At 41.5% G+C, this 23,328-nt stretch overlaps 1 protein-coding gene and 2 long non-coding RNA genes across 27 annotated transcripts in view; 1 reads left to right on the top strand and 2 right to left on the bottom strand.

Annotated features, from left to right (window-relative positions):
* Positions 1-22,625, top strand: part of LOC308595143 (uncharacterized protein) — a gene marked incomplete at its 5' end in the record, with an annotated part of 114,104 nt that extends 91,479 nt beyond the window's left edge. For 20 of the 25 annotated variants that reach the window (XR_014011749.1, XR_014011750.1, XR_014011754.1 and 17 more), the window contains one exon: positions 22,404-22,625. Coding sequence is in view for 2 of the 25 variants with exons in the window: in XM_081209158.1 (XP_081065284.1) it covers positions 22,404-22,447 (44 nt within the window). Of the gene's footprint in view, positions 1-8,667; positions 10,770-19,753; positions 19,769-19,848; positions 19,864-20,719; positions 20,735-21,033; positions 22,188-22,403 lie in introns of those variants that run through there. The other 5 variants (XM_081209162.1, XM_081209157.1, XR_014011768.1 and 2 more) reach the window with 4 other exon arrangements.
* On the bottom strand, positions 5,177-6,773 carry LOC308595169. Its single transcript, XR_014011842.1, has 2 exons — positions 6,034-6,773; positions 5,177-5,770 (listed from the first exon to the last, which is right to left on the bottom strand). It is a non-coding gene; the product is annotated as an uncharacterized lncRNA (long non-coding RNA).
* LOC308595165 lies at positions 10,522-19,124 on the bottom strand. The gene is made up of 5 exons (XR_014011822.1): positions 18,919-19,124; positions 17,304-18,730; positions 15,100-15,284; positions 11,156-13,509; positions 10,522-10,778 (listed from the first exon to the last, which is right to left on the bottom strand). It is a non-coding gene; the product is annotated as an uncharacterized lncRNA (long non-coding RNA).
* Positions 22,626-23,328: the final 703 nt, after the last annotated feature.

The raw sequence follows: 23,328 nt of genomic DNA, 5'->3' as shown, positions 1-23,328 counted from the left end.
TTCCCCGCATTTATCTGACTCCTGCACATGTCAGCTTTATTTACATGTGTTATGGTTATAGCTGCCAAGCAGTGTAATTTTAATCATCCTTTACACTTGACAGAGAGCAGAAACATTATTCAAATATTCAGATAGAATATCATTTCATATAAATAAATGGCCTACAGATTCAGGAGGAATATATAGCTAACATATCCTAGAATGTAACAAAACAAAACAAAGCTGTGTGTTTATTTTGAATTCTTGATCTTGATCTCTGGCTTTAGCCATTGCTTTTGGGGAAAAACCACCATAATATCACCTATCAAAAGTTTCGGTGCAAAGTGATGTTACAGAAAACGCAACTATATTGCCCACTTTCAGGCCACGGGAAAAGTGAAATGCTAATTATTTGACCTTTCCTTTGACAAAACAGAAAGGGTCAAACTATGTGATCAATATACGGTACTTCTTTCTCTTCAAGCTTCTCTCTCCTGCAATATTACTTAATAGTGTATTCATTTCACACTTATATTTCCCCCTCTAGGGTAAAAATTAGGAATAAGTCTGAACTACACACCATTTTCAGGGAACATTTTATTCAGAGTTAACAAACTGTTGTTGCTGTTTTAGTTTTTGTTGTGATCGTTTCTTTGTCATCATCGTCTTCATCTTCTTATGCCTCACCCTTCCTCTCATGAGAGACCAGGATGACTAACCATAAAAATGCAGCTTTAAAAATGAAAGTGGAAAATGCCATCCCCACTTTTTTGGATAATTTTTATTATGGCTGTAGAAACAGACCTGTTCCTTTAAAGGTATACGGGTGTTTCAAGCTCTTTTAAACTATTTCATTTGCTGTTGGTGAAGCTATCTCACAGTCAGATATGATTGGTTGGCATAGTGATGTCTCCTAGATCGGTCCAAAAGCCTCAAATAGTTCGGAACACCCTTATGACTAATCCAATAAGGATTGTCCTCATTCGCAGTTGTCCGTTTGCCCTCAGAGATGTGCCTAAACGGCAGGTGTTGGGGAAACAATGGCACTAAATAGGCTCAAAAAAGTTTGTTATTGAGGCAATATGGGAAATTGTCAGTTATCTTTTCTCCCTGACATAAAAAGTATCCTAAACAGATTCAGAAGGGTAGAGTACTGACATAAATTCGTAATTAAATACCAGAATCTATATTCAGAAAAAATAGAGTTCTGAAAGTAGCATAATGTTAACAACACTTACATAAATATATGTTTGATCTAAACTGCATTACTTTTTTCTTAAGTAGCAGTCTGAAACAGCAGCAAACATTTCAATCCACCTGCCACTGCGAGGTTAACAGTGTATTTGGATTTACTAATAGGAAGAGCAGCTTTTCATTTTCTGGATCAAAACCAAATTTTGTGTTTCAGCAAAGAAGATTTTCCCCATGAGAAATGAAAAACTAATACCATATATATTACAATCACTTTCAAGGATACCTATCCTCAGTTATAGTGCTGCAGAGAAGTACAAACACATGTAAGTCTCTCAGAATAAAACAGGAATAGAAATCCATCACATTGCTCCTTATAATCTCACAGAAATGAACATCCCTGCTTGCTTCTACAATAAGTAAAGCACACAAGATTACTGAGATGCATCACAGTGTAAAGGGTGATATATTTTATTTCAGTGGGTTGGAGCAGTGTTTCCCAACCACTGTTCCGCGGCACACTAGTGTGCCGTGAGATGTTGCCTGGTGTGCCGCGAGATGTTGCCTGGAGGGAGGCGGGCGAGTCGGGCGGCGAGAGGCGCGGCGGCGGCGGCGAGGAGAGGCCGCCCAGCGCGGGGCTCTCGCCGTCTGCCTGCCTGGCTGCCTGCGAGCTCGGCGGGCAGCGCTTCCGTCCACAGCGCCCGCCTCGCGGCTCTCATTCCCTGCCCCTGCCAAAGCTCACCCAGCCAAGCCGAGCTCTCCTTCCTGCCTCGCTTTGCTGCCTCCTCCCCCCCCACCCCCAAAGCTTGGAGGTTCCCCGGCAGGAAGGAGGGAACTTAATCCTCTCCAAGGGCTGCGGAAAACAGACATGCAAATGGGGGCTTGCCAGCTCTTCAAGCGTCGCCGGCTTTCTTCGGGAATTACCGCCCGCCGAGCCTGGTAACGCTGACAGGCCGAGCCGCGGGGCTTGGCAGCGCAGCCGGCAGAGTGTGGGAAAGGGCGGCCGCCACGCGCCGGGCAAGGCGAGACTCGACGGGGAGGACACCGGCAGCAGCGCCCCCCCCCCAGAAACCCGCTCCGGGCAGGTAATTCACAGAGAGTGGACAGAAGGAAGCCTTAAAGGGCTTCAGCCTCCCAGAGTGGCGGGGAATAATAATAATAATAATAATAATAATAATAATAATAATAATAATAATAATAATAATAATAAAATTGACAGGTGGTGTTTTTCTAGGTGAGGGGGTGGGGACTGTAATAACAAAAAAATCAGCTGTATATCAACCGCTGTTTTGCAATGAGGAATTGAAAATAAGGAAGATCAAAAGGAGAATGTTTTTTGGGGGGGGACTCTCTTCCTCTTCCTCCTCCTCTCGTTCTTGCTCCTCTTCCTGGCAAAAGGGCTGCTGAGACCCCTTCTCTCTTGGGTGCTGGTGGGTGCTGTGACGTTGATGCTGCTGTGGCAAGTGCCTTTACTTAGCAGAGTGCATTCCCCTTTACACAGGAGGGGAGGGGAAAAAATTGAAACTTACACTTTCGTGCGTCCCTCCCGGCGTGACGCTGCGCGCTGACGTCACGGGGCTGTAATGGTGGTGTGCCTCGAGATTTTTTTCATCAAACAAGTGTGCCTTTGCCCAAAAAAGGTTGGGAAACACTGGGTTGGAGTTGTGCCTGCCCAAATGTCTGCCATGGGGCTTTCATAGGCAGCTCTATGTGTGGAACTGTGAGCCAACAATATGTGTAGAATTATACAAAGCGGAGCTTGAATTGAGCTTTGAATTTAGAGTCCCCCAGCCCCATTTTCCTCCCCAACCCGATCATCATGTTGGCACATAATCTACCATGAATCAGGATAGTACAATCTGAGTCTATTCAGATAGGGCATAAGAACCAGGATAGAGCAGGAACCAACAAAGTTAGTAGGAATTGATTGGACCAACAAAACATATAACACAGATTCAACTCTTTATGCTCCCCCCCTTTCTCACACACACACTCATGAAACACACAATATATTCAACCACAGAAGCATAAAATAACATTCTAGCTAATAACTTTCCCTATAGCAGATTTAAACAGGAGTGTCTACAATAACTTGCAGAAGTATTTCTCAGCAAAATTATTTTATTCCAAGGCTAGGCACAAATTCAGGAAGAAAGTGATAGGCACTTCTGTTCATAGAAAATAATATTCAGCAAACACCCAGCTGAAAACATCCAGCCAGTTGAAACTATTCCTTATGAAAATGTGGTTTTTTTACCCAGTGATGTCATAATCCTATGTGAGTGGGCCTGTGCATCATAGAAACAACTAATACATGAGGGGGAGGCCTACGGCAAATGGGTGAATGTGTGCAAAATCAGGGTAATTTTTGTAAAGAAATGAAATAATGCTTTTATAACGATGGAAGACTAAGTAATGATGGGGAAGGGGAGCTTCATATGAGATTTGCCCAGGCTCACTCTGGGAAAAGTCTTGTCTCTTTTTAATAAGAACTTGATCCCTTTTCCAAAAAAAGAAAGCAGCGGGTGGCAGAATAATTTCTTTGCCTGAAACAAGTCTTGCCCCCAAGGTTCTTATGAATTTCTTCACCCCACTGAAGATTGTGGGGGTGTTTCTCACCACTTCTCACAATCACACACCCAGCTCTGATGAATATGCTGGGAAAGTTTTAATGGAATATACGACATAGCACAACCTCCAGACCTTGAGCATGTTCGTGGTTTGTGCACCCATTCCAGCTCCACAATATTGTTGAAATGCAGCAGCCAGAAATGTGCATAATATTTTAAATGTGGTTTCTCACCATAGATTTGTATACAGGCATTTCGATAATGGCAATTTCATTTGTGATCCCTTTCCTAGCGATCCTTAGCTTTTCCACAGCTGCTGCTGCTGCACATTGAGTCTGCATTTCATTGATTTCACTGCCCTGACCTCAATATCTCTTTCCTAGTAAGTCACCGCTAGCTTAGTAGTTTGTTTCCCTTGATGTGCACCACTTTACACTGAAATATGGATGGAATTTTGTGAAAATCTCTGTATTGAGTCCATCCACGTATATTTTCTTGTTCCCATCTTGTTCCATGATCATGAGAAAGTTTTTCCTAACAAGTTTTGCTAAGAGGATTATTAATTCTTGCATATTATGGGCATTATAATACTACAACATAATATTATACATATGTACACTCCATATTTCTTATGGTAACCAGCACATAAACAAATAGATACTACAACAATGGATATAATTGTATAAAAATACTTATGTATCGATGCTGATAGAATTATGCTGCACAAATACAGTACAGTATGGGGCTTGACTCTTTTCTATGCATTGTCTATATAATGTTGTAACCCGCCCTGGGACCTTGGGATGAAGGGTAGGTAAATTATTATTATTATTATTATTGTTATTATTATTATTATTATTATTATTATTCTACCCGTTTTCGCATCTTAAGTAGTCAAACCAGCAAAACTAGCAATGCACAATTAGCTTGGACATACTGTAAGTGAAAGTTCAACACAAGAGGGTGTCTGATGTGAGCAAAGCTTGATCGGGTCAGAAGCATCAAATTCTGTCTCTAAATCTCTTTAAAACTGATTCCTCCCCAGTCCTTTTAGGGTTTCCATTCCCCACCACATCTGCTATTTTGTTGCCTTATCACCCATTTGGGAGAGAACCTTTCAAAGTTCTTTGCAATTTATTTTCATTGCCCTGAATAATTTGGAATCATCTGAAAACTTGGCCACCTCACTGCTCTGCTCTTATAATCTACTAGTGTTGGTACACAAAGCTAGGAAGGGAAGTACTAGATATGATCAGTCAAGAGAGGAGTAGATGTTGGATGGCCATCTGTCATGGATGCTTTAGCTGAGATTCCTTCATTGCAGGGGGCTGGACTAGATGAACCTTGGGTCCCTTCCAACTGCCAACCATTCTATGAGTAAGCAGTATGAGGCCTGAGCTACGTACTATTTCTAGGAGACAATTACAAAAACAAGCTAGAGAAAACTTGCTGCCGTTGTATTTTTTAAGACAACTGTTTGATGTGAGGCAAGGCAGCCAGGGACTTGGTCCTCTGGTGTAGAGAGGAACCCAGTGGTTAGAGTCCTGCTTGCTTAATGGGAAGGAGGAGGCAGGTTGAACTGTGGGTCTGATCCCAGGCAGCAGAGACCTTTGCCCATCCTGCAGGGATGACCCAGCTTCATGAGGTCCAAAGTTGTCCAAAATGAAAACAAATGGTTGAAGGAAAACAAGGTGTAAAAGAGGACCCCACAACAGAAAACAGTCCACTGGAAAGAGAGGGACTACTTAAGGACTTTCATCATATTGAGGCTGGCAGGCCCTTCTCTTGGATCTTCTTGGAGCTTTGCTTTCACCAGCTTTGCTATTCCTTCCTGGCCCAGACTTGCAACATTTTCTATGGGAAGGGTAGAGAGAAGCGCCTTCCCCTTGGCCATGGCTTGAGCCTTCCGGACTCTCATCCACTCAACTTTTCCTTCTTCTGCTCCTGTTCCTGCTCCTCCCTCTGCAGTGATTTCTGGTGTTTCCCCTTCTGCTCCAGTAGCTGATTCTGGTGTCTTGCTAATTCTTCTCCTGTCAGGGGAAAGGGAAGATCTATCAAAGAAAGAGATACTCACCATTGCGGACATCACATCCACACCACATATTGAAAGGACATTCACCACACATTTAAAGTACATAGCTTCACCCTCGCCCAATAACTCTGTAATATCCCCTCACAGAGCTTTAATTCCAAGCTCCCTTATCAAATTATGGCTCTCAGGATTCTTTGGGGGACGCCAAGTGCTTTAAATGTGTGGGTGAATACTAAACTCTCACAAGAAGACACAACTTACGCAAGCTTCAGACAGCAGTTGCTCAGTAATCTCAAGAGCAGCTTTATGAAAAAAATCTTCAATCTCAAACACATCCTTTCTGCTGTCGGAAAGCAGCTCTCGTCAAAATACCAAAAGCAGAGGGAAAATAATGCCTCCCCACCCCTCAGCTCGTCAGGTCAGGCAGCCATTTTCCAGGCCGATCCTCCTCATACGTGTCCTAGGCAGGGGAAGTGGGTGGACAGAGCAGGTGGACAAGCTCTTGCCCCCTCCTCTGGTTCTTTCCAAAGGCAGTCTCTCCCCTTGCAGCAATGCCTCTCCCCTGCAGCATCTCCTTATAAGGGTCCCAGACAGTGGGGTGGATTGGGAAGAGAAGGGGTCAAAACTCAGCCCTGAGGGTTTCAAAACATAGGCTCTCCTTTGGAACCTTGGCTTCGGCATGAGCGTGGAGAGTGGGGCTTTGCCAAGATGCCCCTGCTCTTTAGGAGAACAGGGAGCTTATCTACACTTGTATCAGATCCTGGATTTAGCACTGATGTGCTGATTCATTAGCTCAGCACTCACTAACAATGCCGCTGCCTGAGCAGAAATCAATCTCTCTCTCTCTCTCTCTCTCTCTCTCTCTCTCTCTCTCTCTCTCTCTCTCTCCCTCCCTCCCTCCCTCCCTCCCTCCCTCTCTGGAGGTTGAACCACATGAGATGTGGGCAGTTCCTTAGTTTTTGAGGGCCATCTTACATATATACAGGGCTTTTTTCCAGCTGGAACTCACCAGAACTCAGTTCCGGCACCTCTCAGCTGGGCGCCATTGCCATTCTAAGAGAACAAGGGAGGTGTTCATGGTGTGCACCTCTTTCTCTAGAAAAATAGCACTCCATATCTAGTGAGTAGAATGTACACACTGTTACTTGTAGAATGTACACAGTTACTTCTAGAGTGCAGCATGAGTGTTCTGAATTTTCTGTGAATAGATAGGCTGGGAGGATGCGGCTGCTGAGGTTCCTTAATCCACAGCACAGTAAAACATACACATACATGCACCAACCTTCCCCACTGTTTCTCTAAAGTATATTTTAAAATCCTTTATATTATTTTATATATATATAAAAGCATCTTTCAATTTAAATGAGTAATCTAGCCTATTTAAATCTCATATCTGGTAACCTTATAATACTGGAAAGCCATTTGCCGTGTCACCAACAATGTACAGACACAAAGCTTCCTCAGTTACAGTGGTGCCCCGCAAGACGAATGCCTCGCAAGACGAAAAACCCGCTAGACGAAAGGGTTTTCCGTTTTTCGATGCGCTTCGCAAGACGAATTTCCCTATGGGCTTGCTTCGCAAAACGAAAAAGTCTTGCGAGTCTTGCGATTTTTTCCGCTCCCCCCCTAAGCCGCTAAGCCGCTAATAGCCTTTTAGCCGCTAAGCCGCTAAGCCTTTAATAGCCGCTAAACCGCTAATAGCGCTAATCTGCTAAGCCACTAATAGGGTTGCTTCGCAAGACGGAAAAACCGCTAGACGAAGAGACTCGCGGAACGGATTAATTTCGTCTTGCGAGGCACCACTGTAATAATTTAATAAGCAACTTAATTTGTTTCATAAAAAAAAACCAATTTGTTTTTTAAAATTCCAGAGAAGGATAATTTAATCATTTAACAACTGCTCCCATGAACTTATTTCTTTACTCTTGTTCTTCCTACATTAACAGCAAATAATGATTTTAGGGCACAATCCCATACACATTCTCCTGAGAGTCAGCCCCACTGAACTCAGCAGAACTTACTTCTGAATAGACATGTATAGGATGGTGTTGTTAGAATCTTAAGTGCTATTTGTACATAATGTTCAAACCATAATGTTATCTTATTACCTAGGATGCAAAGCATTGTCTTTGCTTGATTTGGCTTTGTGACATCATTATGTAGTCAAATCTGATTGGCCACAGGGTGGTGGTATCATAATGCCTGTGTGACCCAGTTGACTGGGATTGCTTCAGAAAGAAGCGCATGTTTATTTGGTTATGCTTATTTACATGAGTGTGAATGCAATCCTATGCACGCTTATCAGTTGCTTTTTACTTCTGAGCGGGTTATTAGGTGCATCCTTATTTGAGATTAAGCCCCACTGGACTCAGTGGGAATTTCATCTGAGTAAACATGTATTGGATTGGGCTGCATGACTGCAATCCTACATATGCTGACCCTGGAATCAGCCCCATTGAATTCAGTGAGACTTATTTTACCATAAACATGCATAGCCGCAAGATGAGATATCTACATTTCTGCAGGAAATGTTAAATATTCCACTCAGTGGATTATATAATATATTATGCAGCAAGAGGAAAATCAAGGATCAATAATATCATTTCCCACAGATTTATAAGGATTTAAAAGTAATAGCTCTTTTAGAGCTGGACTGGACAAACAGCTCAAAGGGAAAGGTTACCAGTTATTAGAAACCTCATATTGATTATGCGCAAGTTTTGATATGTGCTGTTATGAATAATGTATATGTTACTATAGCTGAGAGCCACATCTTCTCATAAGTGAAAATAAATACACTTGTGAAATATGTTTAAAACATGGACATACTCAAGTCTAAGTGAAGCCTCAGTGGCATGAAATGCCAAAGGCATCCAACAAAACGTTTTGTTGCAGGCAACAGCACAGAATCATAGAAGAGTTGGAAGGGACCTCAAGGATCATCAAGTCCAACCCCCTTCAATGCTGGAATCTTTCGCCCAACGTAGGACTCGAACCCACAGCCCTGAGATTAAGAGTCTCATGCTCTACTGACCGAGCAATCTGAGCTAAACTGGACAGAAAGTTCAGCTGTACAAACCCGAGGGATGAATAGAAAATGGGAGGAAAAAAGCATGGAAAGGTTCTTGTGCAAAGAGTGTGTGTGTGGAGTCAACAAGAAGGCAAGTCCAGCTTTGCTAAATGGCCACATTTACAATACCACACTCTAACCAACTGAGCTAACCATATAACCAAATACTCCTCAATGTTCATGTATTAAATCCTGAAGTATTGGATAGTGCTTTTTGAAATTTATAATGTGATATGAATTTGGATTCTATTATTTTAACCCCTCCCTCAAACTTCTGGTTTTTAAACTAGGTCTTAGTACTATGTGGAGTGTTTTTGCATTCACCGTGGAATTATTGCTGGCTTGAGACATACTTATTAGGGGAATTTACACAGTTTCATTGGTTGTGACGCCACTTCTTTTAAAAATTTGTAAAAGGTATGAGCAGAATTTCTAAATAGATCTTCTGGCATGAAAATAAAAAAAAACTTATTTGTAAACTGTGAAATAAATTGTGAAACGTACTTAAAAGGCTTTCTGTTTCAATCCTGTATATACACAGTGTGCATAATGGAAAATCAAGATTAAAGACAATCCGTTATGTCATTAAATGTTATCCAATTTTAAATACCCTCAAGCACCTTGTGTGAGTAGTCTCAGTTCAGAAAAACATTTTAAGACCAATATATAAACCCCTCACAAATACTTTGCAATGGAAACTCTGACAGATTGCCATGTCCTCACCAATGAACTTTTCTCTGTGTACCACATACTAGTTACACCCATTGGCCGGAGCCATTACTGGCTTATTGCTGAAATTTCAGGCTGATTGAAGAAGGTGCCAATCATAACAGAATGGAGTGAAGGGGGGAACACAGGAGGAAGGACTGCGTTTGTAACAATGGCCCATGTGTACGGTATATGAAACATTCAGAGAACAACACGAGAGCTTAAATCTCTTTGAAATCAATGGAAATGAAATCTATCCTGCGCACATAGTCAACATTTATTTCAGTTAAACCTATCATGCATTTCAAAGGCAAGCACACTCGTCTTTGACTTCCTTTACACATAACCATGCATCTGCAGATGGATTCATATATTCCTTACATGAACTCTTTGTACAGTGTGATGTTTTACAAAATGCTCGATGTTATCAGGAATGAATGACAAATCCAAAATATTTTGCCTTCAACCATTTTGCAAATGCTCCTATACTGCCTATACTTGGCAGTGGCTGGCATTTCCTATATCTCAAATATGGTACTACAAAATTGTTTTTATATGTCCTTTAGGTTAGTGCTTTTATCTCACTTCGTTTGCCTGCTCATCTTCACCACAGCTCAGCAAATTAGGGGTCACTTGACTGTGAGCAGACAGTACAAAAGATGACAGAGGTGAAGTTTGAACAAAGCTGCATATCCAACATTGTATATACTGGAAGACATGTTGGAAAACCAGAGCGTTGCCAGAATCCATGGAGAAGTGAGATGCAAATCCGAGATGCAAATCCTCATTTTCACATGATGCATTAGGGGAATGTGAATGTGTGTTTCTTGTAGCCTTCCTTGCTTACATGGCTGGCACACTTTTATTCCTCCACTTTTCTGTTTAAGCACATTTCATAATAATGTTTAATGGAGCCATTAAACCAAACATACAGAACGATACATCAGAGATCAAAGAGAGTGAAACTGAAGTGAACTGCATGTTCATGAGTTTACTGACAAACAGGCAGGTCTAGCATTGCTGCTGTAATAGGCCGGCTCCTGAATCTTGAAGTCTTCCCTCAGCTCATTGGAGGCTCCTTTGAAGGACTTCCTTATCATGGAAGGTGTCTGGTGGTGAGTCACTGGTGCCAAACATGGATTTTCTGAACAGGACAGTTGGGAAAGCACTCGAAATTACTTTTTCCCTCCTTTCCAGTAGTAGTATGTAGCACAGACCCGTACGTAACCTGTCAAAAACAAAATAAAAACCCATTACTCTTGTTGTTTTTTAAAGCTTTTTATTGAGTTTTACAATTTGCAATTTAACAATCAACCAAACAACATAATGTGACAATTATCATAAAGGAGGGGGTGAACCCTCTCCGTAACTTCCCTCAGCTTCCCCTTCTGGTTCTTTAAATATTTACTACTTCTGCTTAAATTGTTATCTTTTGTGATCTTATACCTAAATGCTCTTTTCAAAAAACAACCCATTACTCTTGTAAAGCCTAGTTCTTTCATATGGAGAGAATAACCTACTTTTATCCTCCAACCATGTGGATGATTTGACAAACCTTAGATGCCCAGCCATAATAGTATAAAACATAGTAAATGTTACATTTACCTTTCTTCTTCTTTAGTGGAGCATCATAGACAACCCTGCACCTTTTGTTCCTTCTGCTTGGAGGAACTCTTCGTTGAGTCTCCTTGCAAGAAGAAGATGAGCTGCTGCATCTTGACATCTTACTCGTTCTTTCAAGATTCCAGGAGCACAGGCATTATCTCTTGGCTTGTACAGCCGAGATAATTGCTCTGGTGTTTTGTGAGTTTCTGAAGCAATTGTGCCTGAGCTCCTCCTTTTATAACATCTGTAACAATATCACATAGTGACCCTTTGTCTGCTGAAATGTAACCATATATAGTAACTGCCAGATAGTCATGGAGAACAATTGTAACTAGCCTTATTTTGTAGTTTTTCAATGAAACAGCATTTCATCGATTTTTGTTTTGACAGTTCAAAGTCCAGTAATTATTAAATAGGGCAAAGATCAATATGTGGAATTAGGATGGCAAACTAAAATTTTAAATTTTGACAGATGGTGCTGGAGAGTTTGTATTTAAGAGGCAAATACATTATTTTTCAAGGACAAAGATACTTGTGAGCCTATCAGCATCTGATTTCTTGAATGGTCAATTGAATGGCAAATTCAAAAAGAGTGTTGTGAATATGGTCGTTCTACTAAGGCTTTTGACACTGTAAATCATAATGCCCTGTGGACTGTCTGCTTTATTTACTAAAATCTTTTCCATATTCTGTTCCATAAATTCTACACAAAACATACTCATTGATATTGAAAACAGTGGCAGTGCTGTTTATAATGTTACGTAGTTGCAGAACCTATATCTGTGGCATTGACAGGTAGGCAATAGGCTGTAACAATAAATGACTTCCCTTTTTATGAAAATCCATTCCCCTCCCACCCTTTCTCAGTGATCGAGATTATTTTTGAAATTGGGACCAGAGGTTAAACTACCTGGGATTTCTTTTATGCTATATGTGAAAAATCTGCTTTGGGAATTCCTGAAATACTGGATATCAATACAACTGATGATGCTACAACTGAAATACATTTTTATTTTTGAAATACTGCTTGATTTTTGAAACATTTCATAATTCTATTATTTCATAAAATTCATTTTAGAAACCCTCAACGTGTTTACAATGTATATACTCTTGCCTGAGAGTAAGCCCCATTGAATTCAGTAGAACTTCTAAGTACACATGTGTAGCATGGCATTGCTGGACTGCAATCTTAGACACATGTAGTGAAGTATAGAGTGCAATCCTCCTAAGCATGTTACTTGGAAGTAATTCCCAATGAATTCAGTGTGACTTACCCTCCTGTACGTGGGTTTAGGATTGCATTCTGTCCCCCAAACTACTGTTTCTTCACATGTACATGTATTCTATCATACACCCCCCCCCTTAACTTGGGGATGTGTATTCCCATCCAAATAGCCTTTCTTCTTCAAAACACTTAAGAGTGATCCCAGATGACTTCCTAATAAAACAAAGGGGGCAACCACTCTCCACCTTCTTCATCCCACTCTTCAGGAATATTAACGTTGTTTTGTTAAATTCCAGACTGCGATCAAACTTGGTTAAGGCAAAACTCATATTAATAAGAGCTTAAGAAGCGCCATGCAGAATCAGACCAGAGATCAGTCTAGCATTCTGTCCCCAGTGGGCAGTCAGATGCCTACGGGAAGCCCACAAAGAGGAAACGAGCACAATGGCACCATCCCATTCATGTTCCCCAGAAATTGGTATTTAGCACACTGTCTCTGATACTGGAAGGCGTGTATAACCATAATGGCTAGAAGCCATTGTTAGCCTTATCCTCCATGACTTGGTCACTAATCTCCTTTCAAAGCCACCCACATTGGTGGTCATCACCATCTTGTAGTAGAAAATTCCATATTTAAACGGTGTGTTGTGCAAAGAAGTGTTTCCTTTTGTCCATCTGAAATTTCCCACCCTTCGGTTTAAGTGAACAACACCCAGGTTCTAATCTGAGATGGGGGGAATCTCTCTGTCCAGTTTCTCCACACACCATGCGTAATTTTATTATTCTGTCTCCCTGTTCCTTGCCCATATTTATAAACTCATAAACCCCAGAAACAGTAGTCTTTCCTCATGGAAAAAATTGATCCAGCGCCCTTTTCTGCACCTTTCTCAACATCCCTTTGGATAGTCCCACCTGCATCTCACAATAGTATGGTTCATAAGAAGACAAAAAGAAGTCCAAGTGCCATTCAAATGGTTTATTGAGTGCAGCGCATGCTTCCAGCAGCCTGGTGCTTCATCCTGGTTTCTGGCATGGTATTTTCCTTCCGTTTGCAGCAGTCGCCTCACTACAGAAAGTGACCTAGGCTAGACTGCAGCTGAGGCTCTCCGGTAATGGGACTGGCGTCTGCCTGTAGACAGAAAGAGGGAAAATAGAAAGAAATGTGGGCAAAGGGATCGAACAAAGCTCCAGATTATCTTTATTTCTCCCCATAAAAGACTCGTGCCACCACACCATCAGTTAATTTGATTTCATAATGATGATATTGTTGCTCCTCAAGTAGTGCCAGCTCAAGAATTGTGGGACTTGCTATGGCTTACAATGTGTCCAGTAGAAAACCTCAGCAAATGATATGCTGTGGGTTGAATCACATGACCATTCATGTGGGTCTCATATTCTTACATATGGACTCCCCTGTCCTGTCACATGGTGCCAGGTCTGGAACGGAGCACCTCGTTTCCTCCTTGGATGATTAATTCTTAGAGGTTTAGCAAGTCGTATAAAATACCTTTGGAATGTTACATTGTGAGCGGTTTTTACAGGGAGGATATTTTAGGGTTCAGTAGAGGCATGATGGGTGCAGGGAGAGAAACTTCATCATGGCGGTCAAAAGCCTGCTCTTGGCAAACCTTAAGCCCTATTTGGGTATTCAGTCTCCTCACATGTAAGAAGACATGTGGTGTGTGTTTGTGTGTGTGTGTTTGTAGCCCTCAAAGAAGTGGGAAGCCTCTATAGTCATGGAGCCACCCCACACAATTTAAAACTCTGAGTGTGTGGTAGGGAAGCTTGTTTTTTTTTTTAATGATATTTATTAAGGTTTCAAAGAAAAGAATTACATGAATTAAAAAAAAGAAGAAAAAGAAAGACAAAAGTAAAAATAAAAGAAAAAATACAAAATACAAAAAAGATAAAAAAACACTTTTAAAAAAATCAGTCTTTCCATACCTTACATTCATTCCCTTGTTTCCCTGACCTCCTCACGTCTCCCTTTTTTGTATTCCAATTCAGTTAGTTAATTCAGCAATTTCTTTCCCTCTTTGTTTTTATCTTAGTCCTTTAACATAATATAACTTTGGATTCTCACCTGTTAACAATCCATTTTTACATACACCTTTATAACATTGCTGCTTAAACCACTTAACTTCATTCTGACATCATTCTAACATTCATTAATTTTGCAATATTTCTGTCAATAGTCTTTAAATTTCTTCCAATCTTCTTCCACCGACTTCTCCCTGGTCTCAGATTCTGCCAGTCATTTCCGCCAATTCCATGTAGTCCATCACCTTCATCTGCCATTCTGGAAGCTTGGATGCTCAAATAGAATTTAATTTGTAAGAAAACTGGCATCCTTTCCCATTGTTTCTAATGGATACTTTTCATTCATATATATATCAATGTCCTGTCATAACTAAAGTAGCTGGTTAATTTCAAAGGAGAGAAATTCAACTAACTTAGCTGAATTTGTTCTTTTTATTATATAGTGCTTTGTGCATAACTTATAAGAAAAGAGTCTCTAAGGTGATTTTTTTTTGGGGGGGGGGTGTCGACAGCAGATGAATAAAACAAATAAGTGACGGGCTTCTGAGAAATAATTGTGTTTAATGCAAAGTGGCCTAATTGCTTCCTCACTCTCAGTGCTACCTCTGGAGATTTTTAACCCTCAATGTTAATCTTACTGGATGCTTCACAAAACCCCAGTTTAGTAATGTTTTAAAACCTGCTCTCATCTGCCTTGGGAGTCTTCGAGCAGCTCGTTTCCTGCTACGCTGTTGTCTCCTAAGGCGAATCATTCTTCGCCTATTTCTTCTCTGCTGTTGCCGTGACATGTCTTTTCAGGTTTTCAGCCTCAGGCAGAGCTGCGAATTCAGTTGGTCATCCTCTGTTATGGTGGTTGATGTCACTCTGGCCAAGCAAATGAAATTAATTTCAACAGGCCCTTGGGTGGGTGGTCATTCTGCCTTTACAGTATTACTATAATGAATCACAATACTGTATATCACAATTTGATCATTGACATGTTCCAGGTAAAATACAGGTAATGGAATCAAGAACTCCCAAATAAGTGCTGTGCTATAAAGAATGTCTTATAATTTGATATCAGTGATATCCATCGCAGGATTCAGAACCATTTTCCATTAAGTACAAAAATACAATCCAAACTGCCTGACACAGCAGGAAATGGGGGTTGTTTAATGCTTTCTCACTGCATCATTCTTCTGATATTCATTTTATTTCTATTTGAAGCATTTATAAACCACTTATTAATAAGAAAAATATCTAAGCAGTGATACAAACTGTTATTTACAGGGGCGGGGGAGGCACATAGGGAGCTGTTTTGCCTTGAAAACAAATGATTACATTCAACTAAAGTCCTACTAAAGTAGACCCACTGAATTTAATAAACCTGTCAATAATGTCACTTAACTTCAGTAGGTCTACTCTGAGTAGGACTAGCACTGAATGCCAATCAAACAAAATGGCAGGACAGCTGATCATAGCTTTCTCAGTGTCTGTTTTGACCCTCAGATATCTTTCAAAGATATTTGATACTTAAAGCGAGATGTTATTTGATACAGCTTACCTGGACACCAGGTACTGCACAAATGATAGTTGTGTGAGCATCCTGGTGACTGGTTATGCCAGGAAACCAGTGACATCACAAATGATGTACATTGTGACTTCGGTAATCCAGATACAAACCAATTCTCCTAAGAGTGATTTTTTAAAATTTTTGCATTAACTTTTGTTTTTTTGTGTGGGCGAAATGTGCTGTTACAACTGAGTTATTTTAGCGTTTCGATACTATATCCTCTAGCTCTCTTACAACACCCCAAGGGCAGTTCAGGAAATAAAAAAGGAAGTATGTATGTATGTATGTATGTATGTATGTATGTATGATTTAATTTCTACACCACCCTATACCCAAAGGTCTCAGGGTGGTTCACATAAAATATCAAATACATAAAAATAAAACAAAACCTGCAACCCAATAAAAACCCCCAAAAGAGCCAGCATTTTAAAAAAGGGTATAGGATGTAAATCAAGTCAGACAAAGGCCTGGTTGAAAAGGAACATTTTTGCCCAGTGCCAAAGGTGTATAGTGAAGGCGCCAGGCAAACTTCCCTGGGGAGCCACTGCAGAGAAGGCCCGTTCTTGTGTTTCCACCCTCCTGACCTCTTGCGGAATGTAAACTGCCACAATGAAACAAGGCTTTAACAATTTAGGGGACAACTCACAACTGCACATAAAAACCCAACTATGTAAAGATACCCTAAATGACAGCTGTGGAAGGCAAATACCAAAATCCAAACTCCTTCAACCAGCATTGAATGCTTTTCTAATGGCTGTCACAATGGGAGAAAAACAGAGAGATGGAATATGAAGCCAGTGAAACCACTTTCCAGAGCATGGGTGTCACAGCAAAAAAGAGATTGTCTTCTCCTCTGTAGCAGGTAGGACTCGGGGCAACATCTCCCCTGCAGATGGAGGAAATGAAATAAAGATATGGAAGAAGGCACCCTTAAAAATCCAGGAGCATAGTGAACCTGTGGCCATTCAGATGTTGTTGGACTCCCCTCATGCTGAACCTTTAGCGGTGTTGCATGGAGCTGTTGGGAGCTGGGGTCCAGCAGCATCAGAAGGGCCAAAGGTTTCCAATCTCTAGCCTATTCTTATAAGTAGCCTGTGTGATTGAGCCAAAAGTACAAATAATATTTTCCCTATAGTGCTCTTTTGCTGGAAGGCAAGCTTCTGAATTGCCTTTGAAGGCTACCCAGTGCTCTTTTTAAAAAGGGGGTACTCAAGGGTACACAGTACCGGCACCTGAGGCCACCCCATATAGTAGTACATATACAAGCTTAGCTAAGCATGAATAACCGAGGCCAATTCCCTACTGGAGAACAGCAGGAGCAGTTGACTCACCATCCTAAACGAAGAAGAGGCATCCCTAGCTGCTGCTACCACCTGAGAATTCAGCAGCAAAGCAGGAACCAGGAGAATCCCAGAATGGCATACCTTGTCCCTTATGCAGAGCGTAAACCCATCCAGTACAGGTAATGCCAACAGCTTGCCAGATCTAGACTGGCCTAGCATCTTAACCTCCATCTTGTCTAGATTAAACTTCAGCTACTGTGAATTAAACTTCAGCCCACAACAAGGCATTCATTCAAGGCATGAAGGACACATCTCACAGCCCTTCAGATTTGTTGAAAATGAAAATAGGACTTGTATCATCAGCGTATTGATGATACCACACTCCAAAGTGATGGCTCGTATTTTCCAGTAGTAGGGTCAAGTGAGTGAGGGAGCAGGAAGGGAAGAGGCTAACATATTGGACAATTTTCTGGTAAACTACTGACAGACGATATAAAAGGAAGGAGGTATGCAAACACAAATAATGAAGGATTCTTGGTGGAAAAAGCCAGCTTTCTGTGGTTGGCTCCCACTCATCTCTCCCCCCCCCCCCACTTCCTGTTAACAATTCAGTTCAGGTCTGTATGTCAAAGCTTCTAGTAATGTCACATCCCCAAGGTGCTGATGTAAGAGATCAGGCCTGCTCTTCTTTGCTTCTGACCTTTGCAGTCCAAACAGGTGAGGTGTTTCATCCAAGCCAGGAGGATTATAAAGAATATGTAGTCTACACAGCTGGCTTATATTGTGAAACAGCATATTCTCTCGGGGCAGGGGGTGATTTTGCTGTAAGCACTTCCCATGCTTGAAGTTTTTCCATATAGCAGCAAACCAGGAGTTTAGGAAGTTGTTTTCTAAGCATGATTTAGAACTCCTCCAGATGACCTGTTTTATTAAGAATTCATCCTGATTTGCTTGCTCAAAGCTAACGCTGTGGCAAGTCTTTGAAACAAAATCCTGATTGGCTTGTGGGGCAGTCACATGCCCAGACACTGCACCACCAACCACCCCATCACACATATAATAACTGGACAAAACAGGCTTTGACACAATCAACAACTCTCAAACTCAGAGTTCCTAAACTTTTTTATTAAGTTCCTTTTTCTGAGCTTCTCCCACTCAGGATATCCACTTATGGCAACCTAGCAATTCACCCACCAACTTCATTGAGGAGTTGCCACCTATCCCCAGTTAAGAAATCACATGAGAAACCACAGGAATGAAATTTTAGCATTTTATTGACAGGTGGCATTGTTCAAATTGTTGCAGGCTCCTTGAATCTCAGGAAGTTATCCTGGGTATTCTCATGAAAGATTGTTGTGTTCATTTTGTTAGACAAAGGTTTTGGTGAGTCAGATGGTTGAAATCAAGGGCACAGAACACCATGAAGATGAAAAGAGTTTAGTGTCTTCTTCTTCGCCCCTTCTTGCGACCACGACCTTTACCGGAAAAGAACAAACACCACCACCAGTTATTAAATGTAGCCAAGTTGAGCTGTAGTAAATAGCGATAAAATACATTTACTTCCTACCAAATATGTTTGAAGGGTCACAGCCCAAGAGCATAATCTTATGTGAATATACATAGGAGCCATATGGCATAGAAGTCTTAAATTTAAGCCTCTTACCTTTCCTTTTGCCCTGGCGTCTTTTCCGTCTCTTTCCAGAGCCACCCGCATGGCTGGCCTTTTGCCTCATTTGACGGAAGCGGGTCAGGCTCCGGCTCCGGCTGCGTTTGATTCGGGCCATTTGATGTTTCTTCCTTCTCTCAAGCTCTTAGCAGTGGTGGCATAACCTGCACTTGGGAGCCTGAGGTTCAGGGTGGTGGGCTTTGCCTTTTTATAAGCAGCCTCAAAGCCACAACAAATGATGACCCTGCTTAACTCATCTGTGATGAAATACAGTGGGCAGCAGCCTTGCAGTGACAAGGCTGCTATGCCTTGATTTGTTCATTTAAAACAATTTTAACTCAGCTTCCCAAGCTGGAGAAGAACCTCTAAAGCCAATACTGTACAATGGCATTGATATCAAAGGGTGGAAGGGGAAAACATCCCATAAAATCCGGGGTCAAGCAGCTAACCACAAAAGTGTCATTGAAAAACACAACAGACCAGAAAGTGATTTTGAATAACTTCAAAATCAAGTAGCAAGAGGGTCACAATTAGAGCCCAAAGAGCTTCCTGAGAAGGAAGGTGCTAACACTCCGATAAAAGACCTTCAGAGAGGGACTAAGGTCAGACACCCTAAGCAGAGTCACCGAGAAGGATGCTTCCCTGGTCCAAGGATACATGCTTCAGATATGAGTAGAACAGACAAGAGAGTGTGCACGGATTATCTTAATGAGCCGGTGGACTTATGTAGGAGGAGGTCCTAAAGCACAGAAGGCTTCAAAGGTCATAACCAGCACTTGAAATTGGACCCAGAAGCAAAGCATAAGCCAGTGAAGGGGAGTCACATGTTCCCAATGTCCAACTCCAGGTAACAATCTGTCCACCTCTTCTGAATCACCTGAAATTTCCCAGTGTTCTTCAAGGACTGAGTGAATCCAGGCATATGATATTCTTGGAGGGAAGGTAATGCCCCACATTATAGCTCAATACTATTTTTCAAATCCAGCAGAAAAAGAGTTTTCACCTTTTATAAATGATGGCTTTGTGAAATATAGAATATGAGTTTGCTTCTCCCCGTGGAATGAATTTTGCTAGGCTTCTTAGCTGGCTTACTAACATAAGTAGCTTTCTTCAGAAAACATTACTCGTCTCACAAACTTTAAGCCTTGTTACGTCAAAAGCTAATGGCTGGCGGTGCTCCTATAAATAGTGCACATGTAGAGTCTTCCATGATTTTACAAGAGGCTCACCCAATGCCATTATGCAAAGAAGGATGAACTGGTGATATTTGTTGAACTAAAACTGGAGATGAACTTTAAGGGCATAGGGTGATAGGAATCGGTCTAAATTTCCCCCCTCCTAGTAGGGTGTGTGCACACAGAGTAAACTAGCTTCCCTTCACACACCCACACACCCCATGCATGGCATGATTACCACGATTAATATTCTGTGCAGAAATGTGTGGTGAAATGTTTTTTATCAGTTATGCCGGTGAAGTCTGCAAAGAATGGGCCTGCGCTGTGAATTTTCACTGCTTGTAGTACTCATTTGTATTCAAAGCGAGACACCCTACCTTGAAATGCTTACTTGAGTTGCAATTAAAAATGAGACATATTTTGCCCTGCTGATAAGCATGTTTCCCCATTCATCAGACTAGGCTGCTGCTGGTGCATACTCAGAACCTGAGTACTTAAACTTCTGTGGTTGCTTTCCTGTTAGCTGAATTTTAGTCTATGGGGGTCCACTAACAGTGATTCCCACAAAGTCCACTGGGCAGCGATAGGAAGGATTAGGCGGTCCTTGAGGGATCCTGGACCCCAATTTTCAAGGCCTTGTAAGTTAATATAAGAACCTTGAATCTGGCTGTGTGTGTTGGCATCGCCAGGCAAGTAGAGCAGGTGTAACTCACATTTTCTGGTTATGCCCTAAAATAAAAATATGGTTGGTGGTGGTTATCTTTCAGCCAGAGGGCCAGATCCAGAAGTGGCCAGCCCTCTGTGGATCACACTGGGCAGTCAGTTACCTGAGATCATATGATTTCAGGCACAGGAAAGGTAAAGCTGCAGCTGTAAAGAAACATTTGCAGTGTGTGCTGTTTGCATTTGGCAGCTTTCTCTGCTGTGCTATTTTCAGGAGGGATCAGGTCAGAAGGATCGGGAGCTACTGTATCTGGTCCCTGCCAAAAGCAGCATGGTGGGTTAAGGTGCCAGATTCAAGAAGTGCCAAAGGTACAGCCGTGGATGCAAATGAACCATCAGGAGTGCTCCTGACTACTCAGGACACAGGAAAAAAACAAGTGGAAGTTTGCCAAAAGCAGTGGCCCAAGGTAAGTAGTCAGATTCAAACAGTGCAAAATTCTAGCTGTGGCTGAATTTGTCGTTATTTGCACATGTAGCTTTATCAGTCTTGCACCTGACATCCTATAGACATCAGGTGTTGGGCAGGTGAGCGTGGCTTGGCCTACCACAGACATCGAAGAAATGAACGGTTAGAGGCTTCCATTGGATTTCTCGGTGATCTTGTTTGGAAGTATGAAAGATAAAACCTTGAGGAACGACCAAGAAATTATTGTTTATTATCAGCTGCAACAACCAGTGTTAGTAATAACTGGAAGAAAAAGGGAAACACAAAAATGTTTCAGTGGTTACTAAGCACATGGGTTATATTCAGCATAATAAAACACTGGTTTTGTTATGATATGGAAGATTTTTGAAGAATTGATTTTCTTGTGTTCTGGAAAGTGAAACTTCATGTTAGAATGCCAGGCTTACGAGGTTTTGGGTGCAATATAAGTACAATAAGATGGGTGTTTGCGATGAGAGAATGAATGCATGAGGTAAGGCGATGATGAACCAATAAATTATTATTATTATTATTATTATTATTATTATTATTATTATTATACATGCTGATGTTTGTTACTAGATGCTGAATTGTGTTAAATGCTTGTTTTAAAGTTAGTTTATTAGCCTGTCCCATATATGGTGATTTCTTAAGACACAGAGGTTGCCATATCAACTATATGAGCTCATAACCACCAGATCCTCCTATAAGTAAAAGTGCAGCAGGTAGCATCATTTCACAAATTCAAGTACCATCTTCGGAGACAGATTGTGCTGGCTTCACGGAATGACATGCTCCTCTTGATCCTCTACTAGACTTTTAACATCACCAAAACCCCAGAAAAATGACGCGATGTGGCTGCAGGCCTCCCTATCGCAGAAGACGTAAAAGAGGGGGGTTGTCAGGTCAGAGAGGAGGAAGAAGGGGAAAGAAAGGGAGACGAGGTAAAGCAATGATCCTCATGGCATTGTTAACAAATGACAAAAAAAGGAGCAGCAATTCTTTGTGGTCTAGGGAAACATGCGTTAGAATGAGGGCAGAGTGGCCAGTTTTGGGTCCTGTCAATGCCTTGCTTGAGGGAATGATGTAGATGTTTAAAAAGAAGTGTTTGCAGGTGGGGGGAGAAACTCAAACAATATTTTGCACTTTTGTTTCCGCAGTGTCGGTAGCGCACACAGTGTACTACTACAGGAAAGTCAGATAGAGCTCCGAAGCCCTTCCTTTCTACCATCCAGCATTTCCGGAAATGTCAGGCAATATCACCAAGATTTCTGCCTCATGAATGAACCACAGTTCCAGCAAAGCCAGGCCGACTGATGTTCTGAGATGCTGATGCCCTCCAAAGAGGAGCAGTGTGTCATTAAACCTGAAGCTGCAACATCTTTCCTGCCTGGCCTGGTTCCTTTGCCCTTCTTGATGAATCTTTTCTTGGTGGTGGTAGGGTGGGGGTGGGGCGCAGAGGAGAACTGGAAAGTGAATTTCATAATGACTAATCCTTGGGGAAAGGGTCTGCTGTGGTTTTTCATACAGCCTCCCAAAATTCGATGTCGGTTTTTATGGTAGCTGGTTAAAATTTACTCAGAGCAGACCTATTGAAATTAATGGATCTGCTCTGAGTATAACTACCATCGAATGCAACTCTATATATTAATGTTTTAATAAGATCTCTATTTTTGTAATGGCAACTGGTATACATGATGGCTCGTCTAAACTATTAAACTTGAGAAGGGTCAGCTCAGTATGAGAAAACAGAAGGAACACATGGCATCTTCTCTTTTACCTGTATATTATTTAATTATGAACAATAGGAATAACTCTTAGTACTGAAAATGTGACTGAATGTGACACTGGGCACCCAACAAGCAACTTTTTCCCCCTCCCATAGCCTCTGAAGCAGCAACTTAAATTTACAAGACCCTGAGGTCCAGTGTTAGTGACCAAATGCCTCAAGAAAATGCCCTAGTGCTGTGATTTCATTAAGCTATTGTGTGACACAATGGGAGGTTGTCTGACTCTCTACCTGAGTGAGGTCAAAATGACCATAATTTTTCTGCTGAAAATAATCACTGCTGAAAACTTTGGTAG

This window comes from Podarcis bocagei, assembly GCF_964188305.1.
Source record: "Podarcis bocagei genome assembly, chromosome: 9".
Lineage (NCBI taxonomy): Eukaryota > Metazoa > Chordata > Lepidosauria > Squamata > Lacertidae > Podarcis > Podarcis bocagei.
The sequence above is the reverse complement of the archived record's forward strand: the minus strand, read 5'-3'. Positions and strand labels throughout refer to the sequence as shown.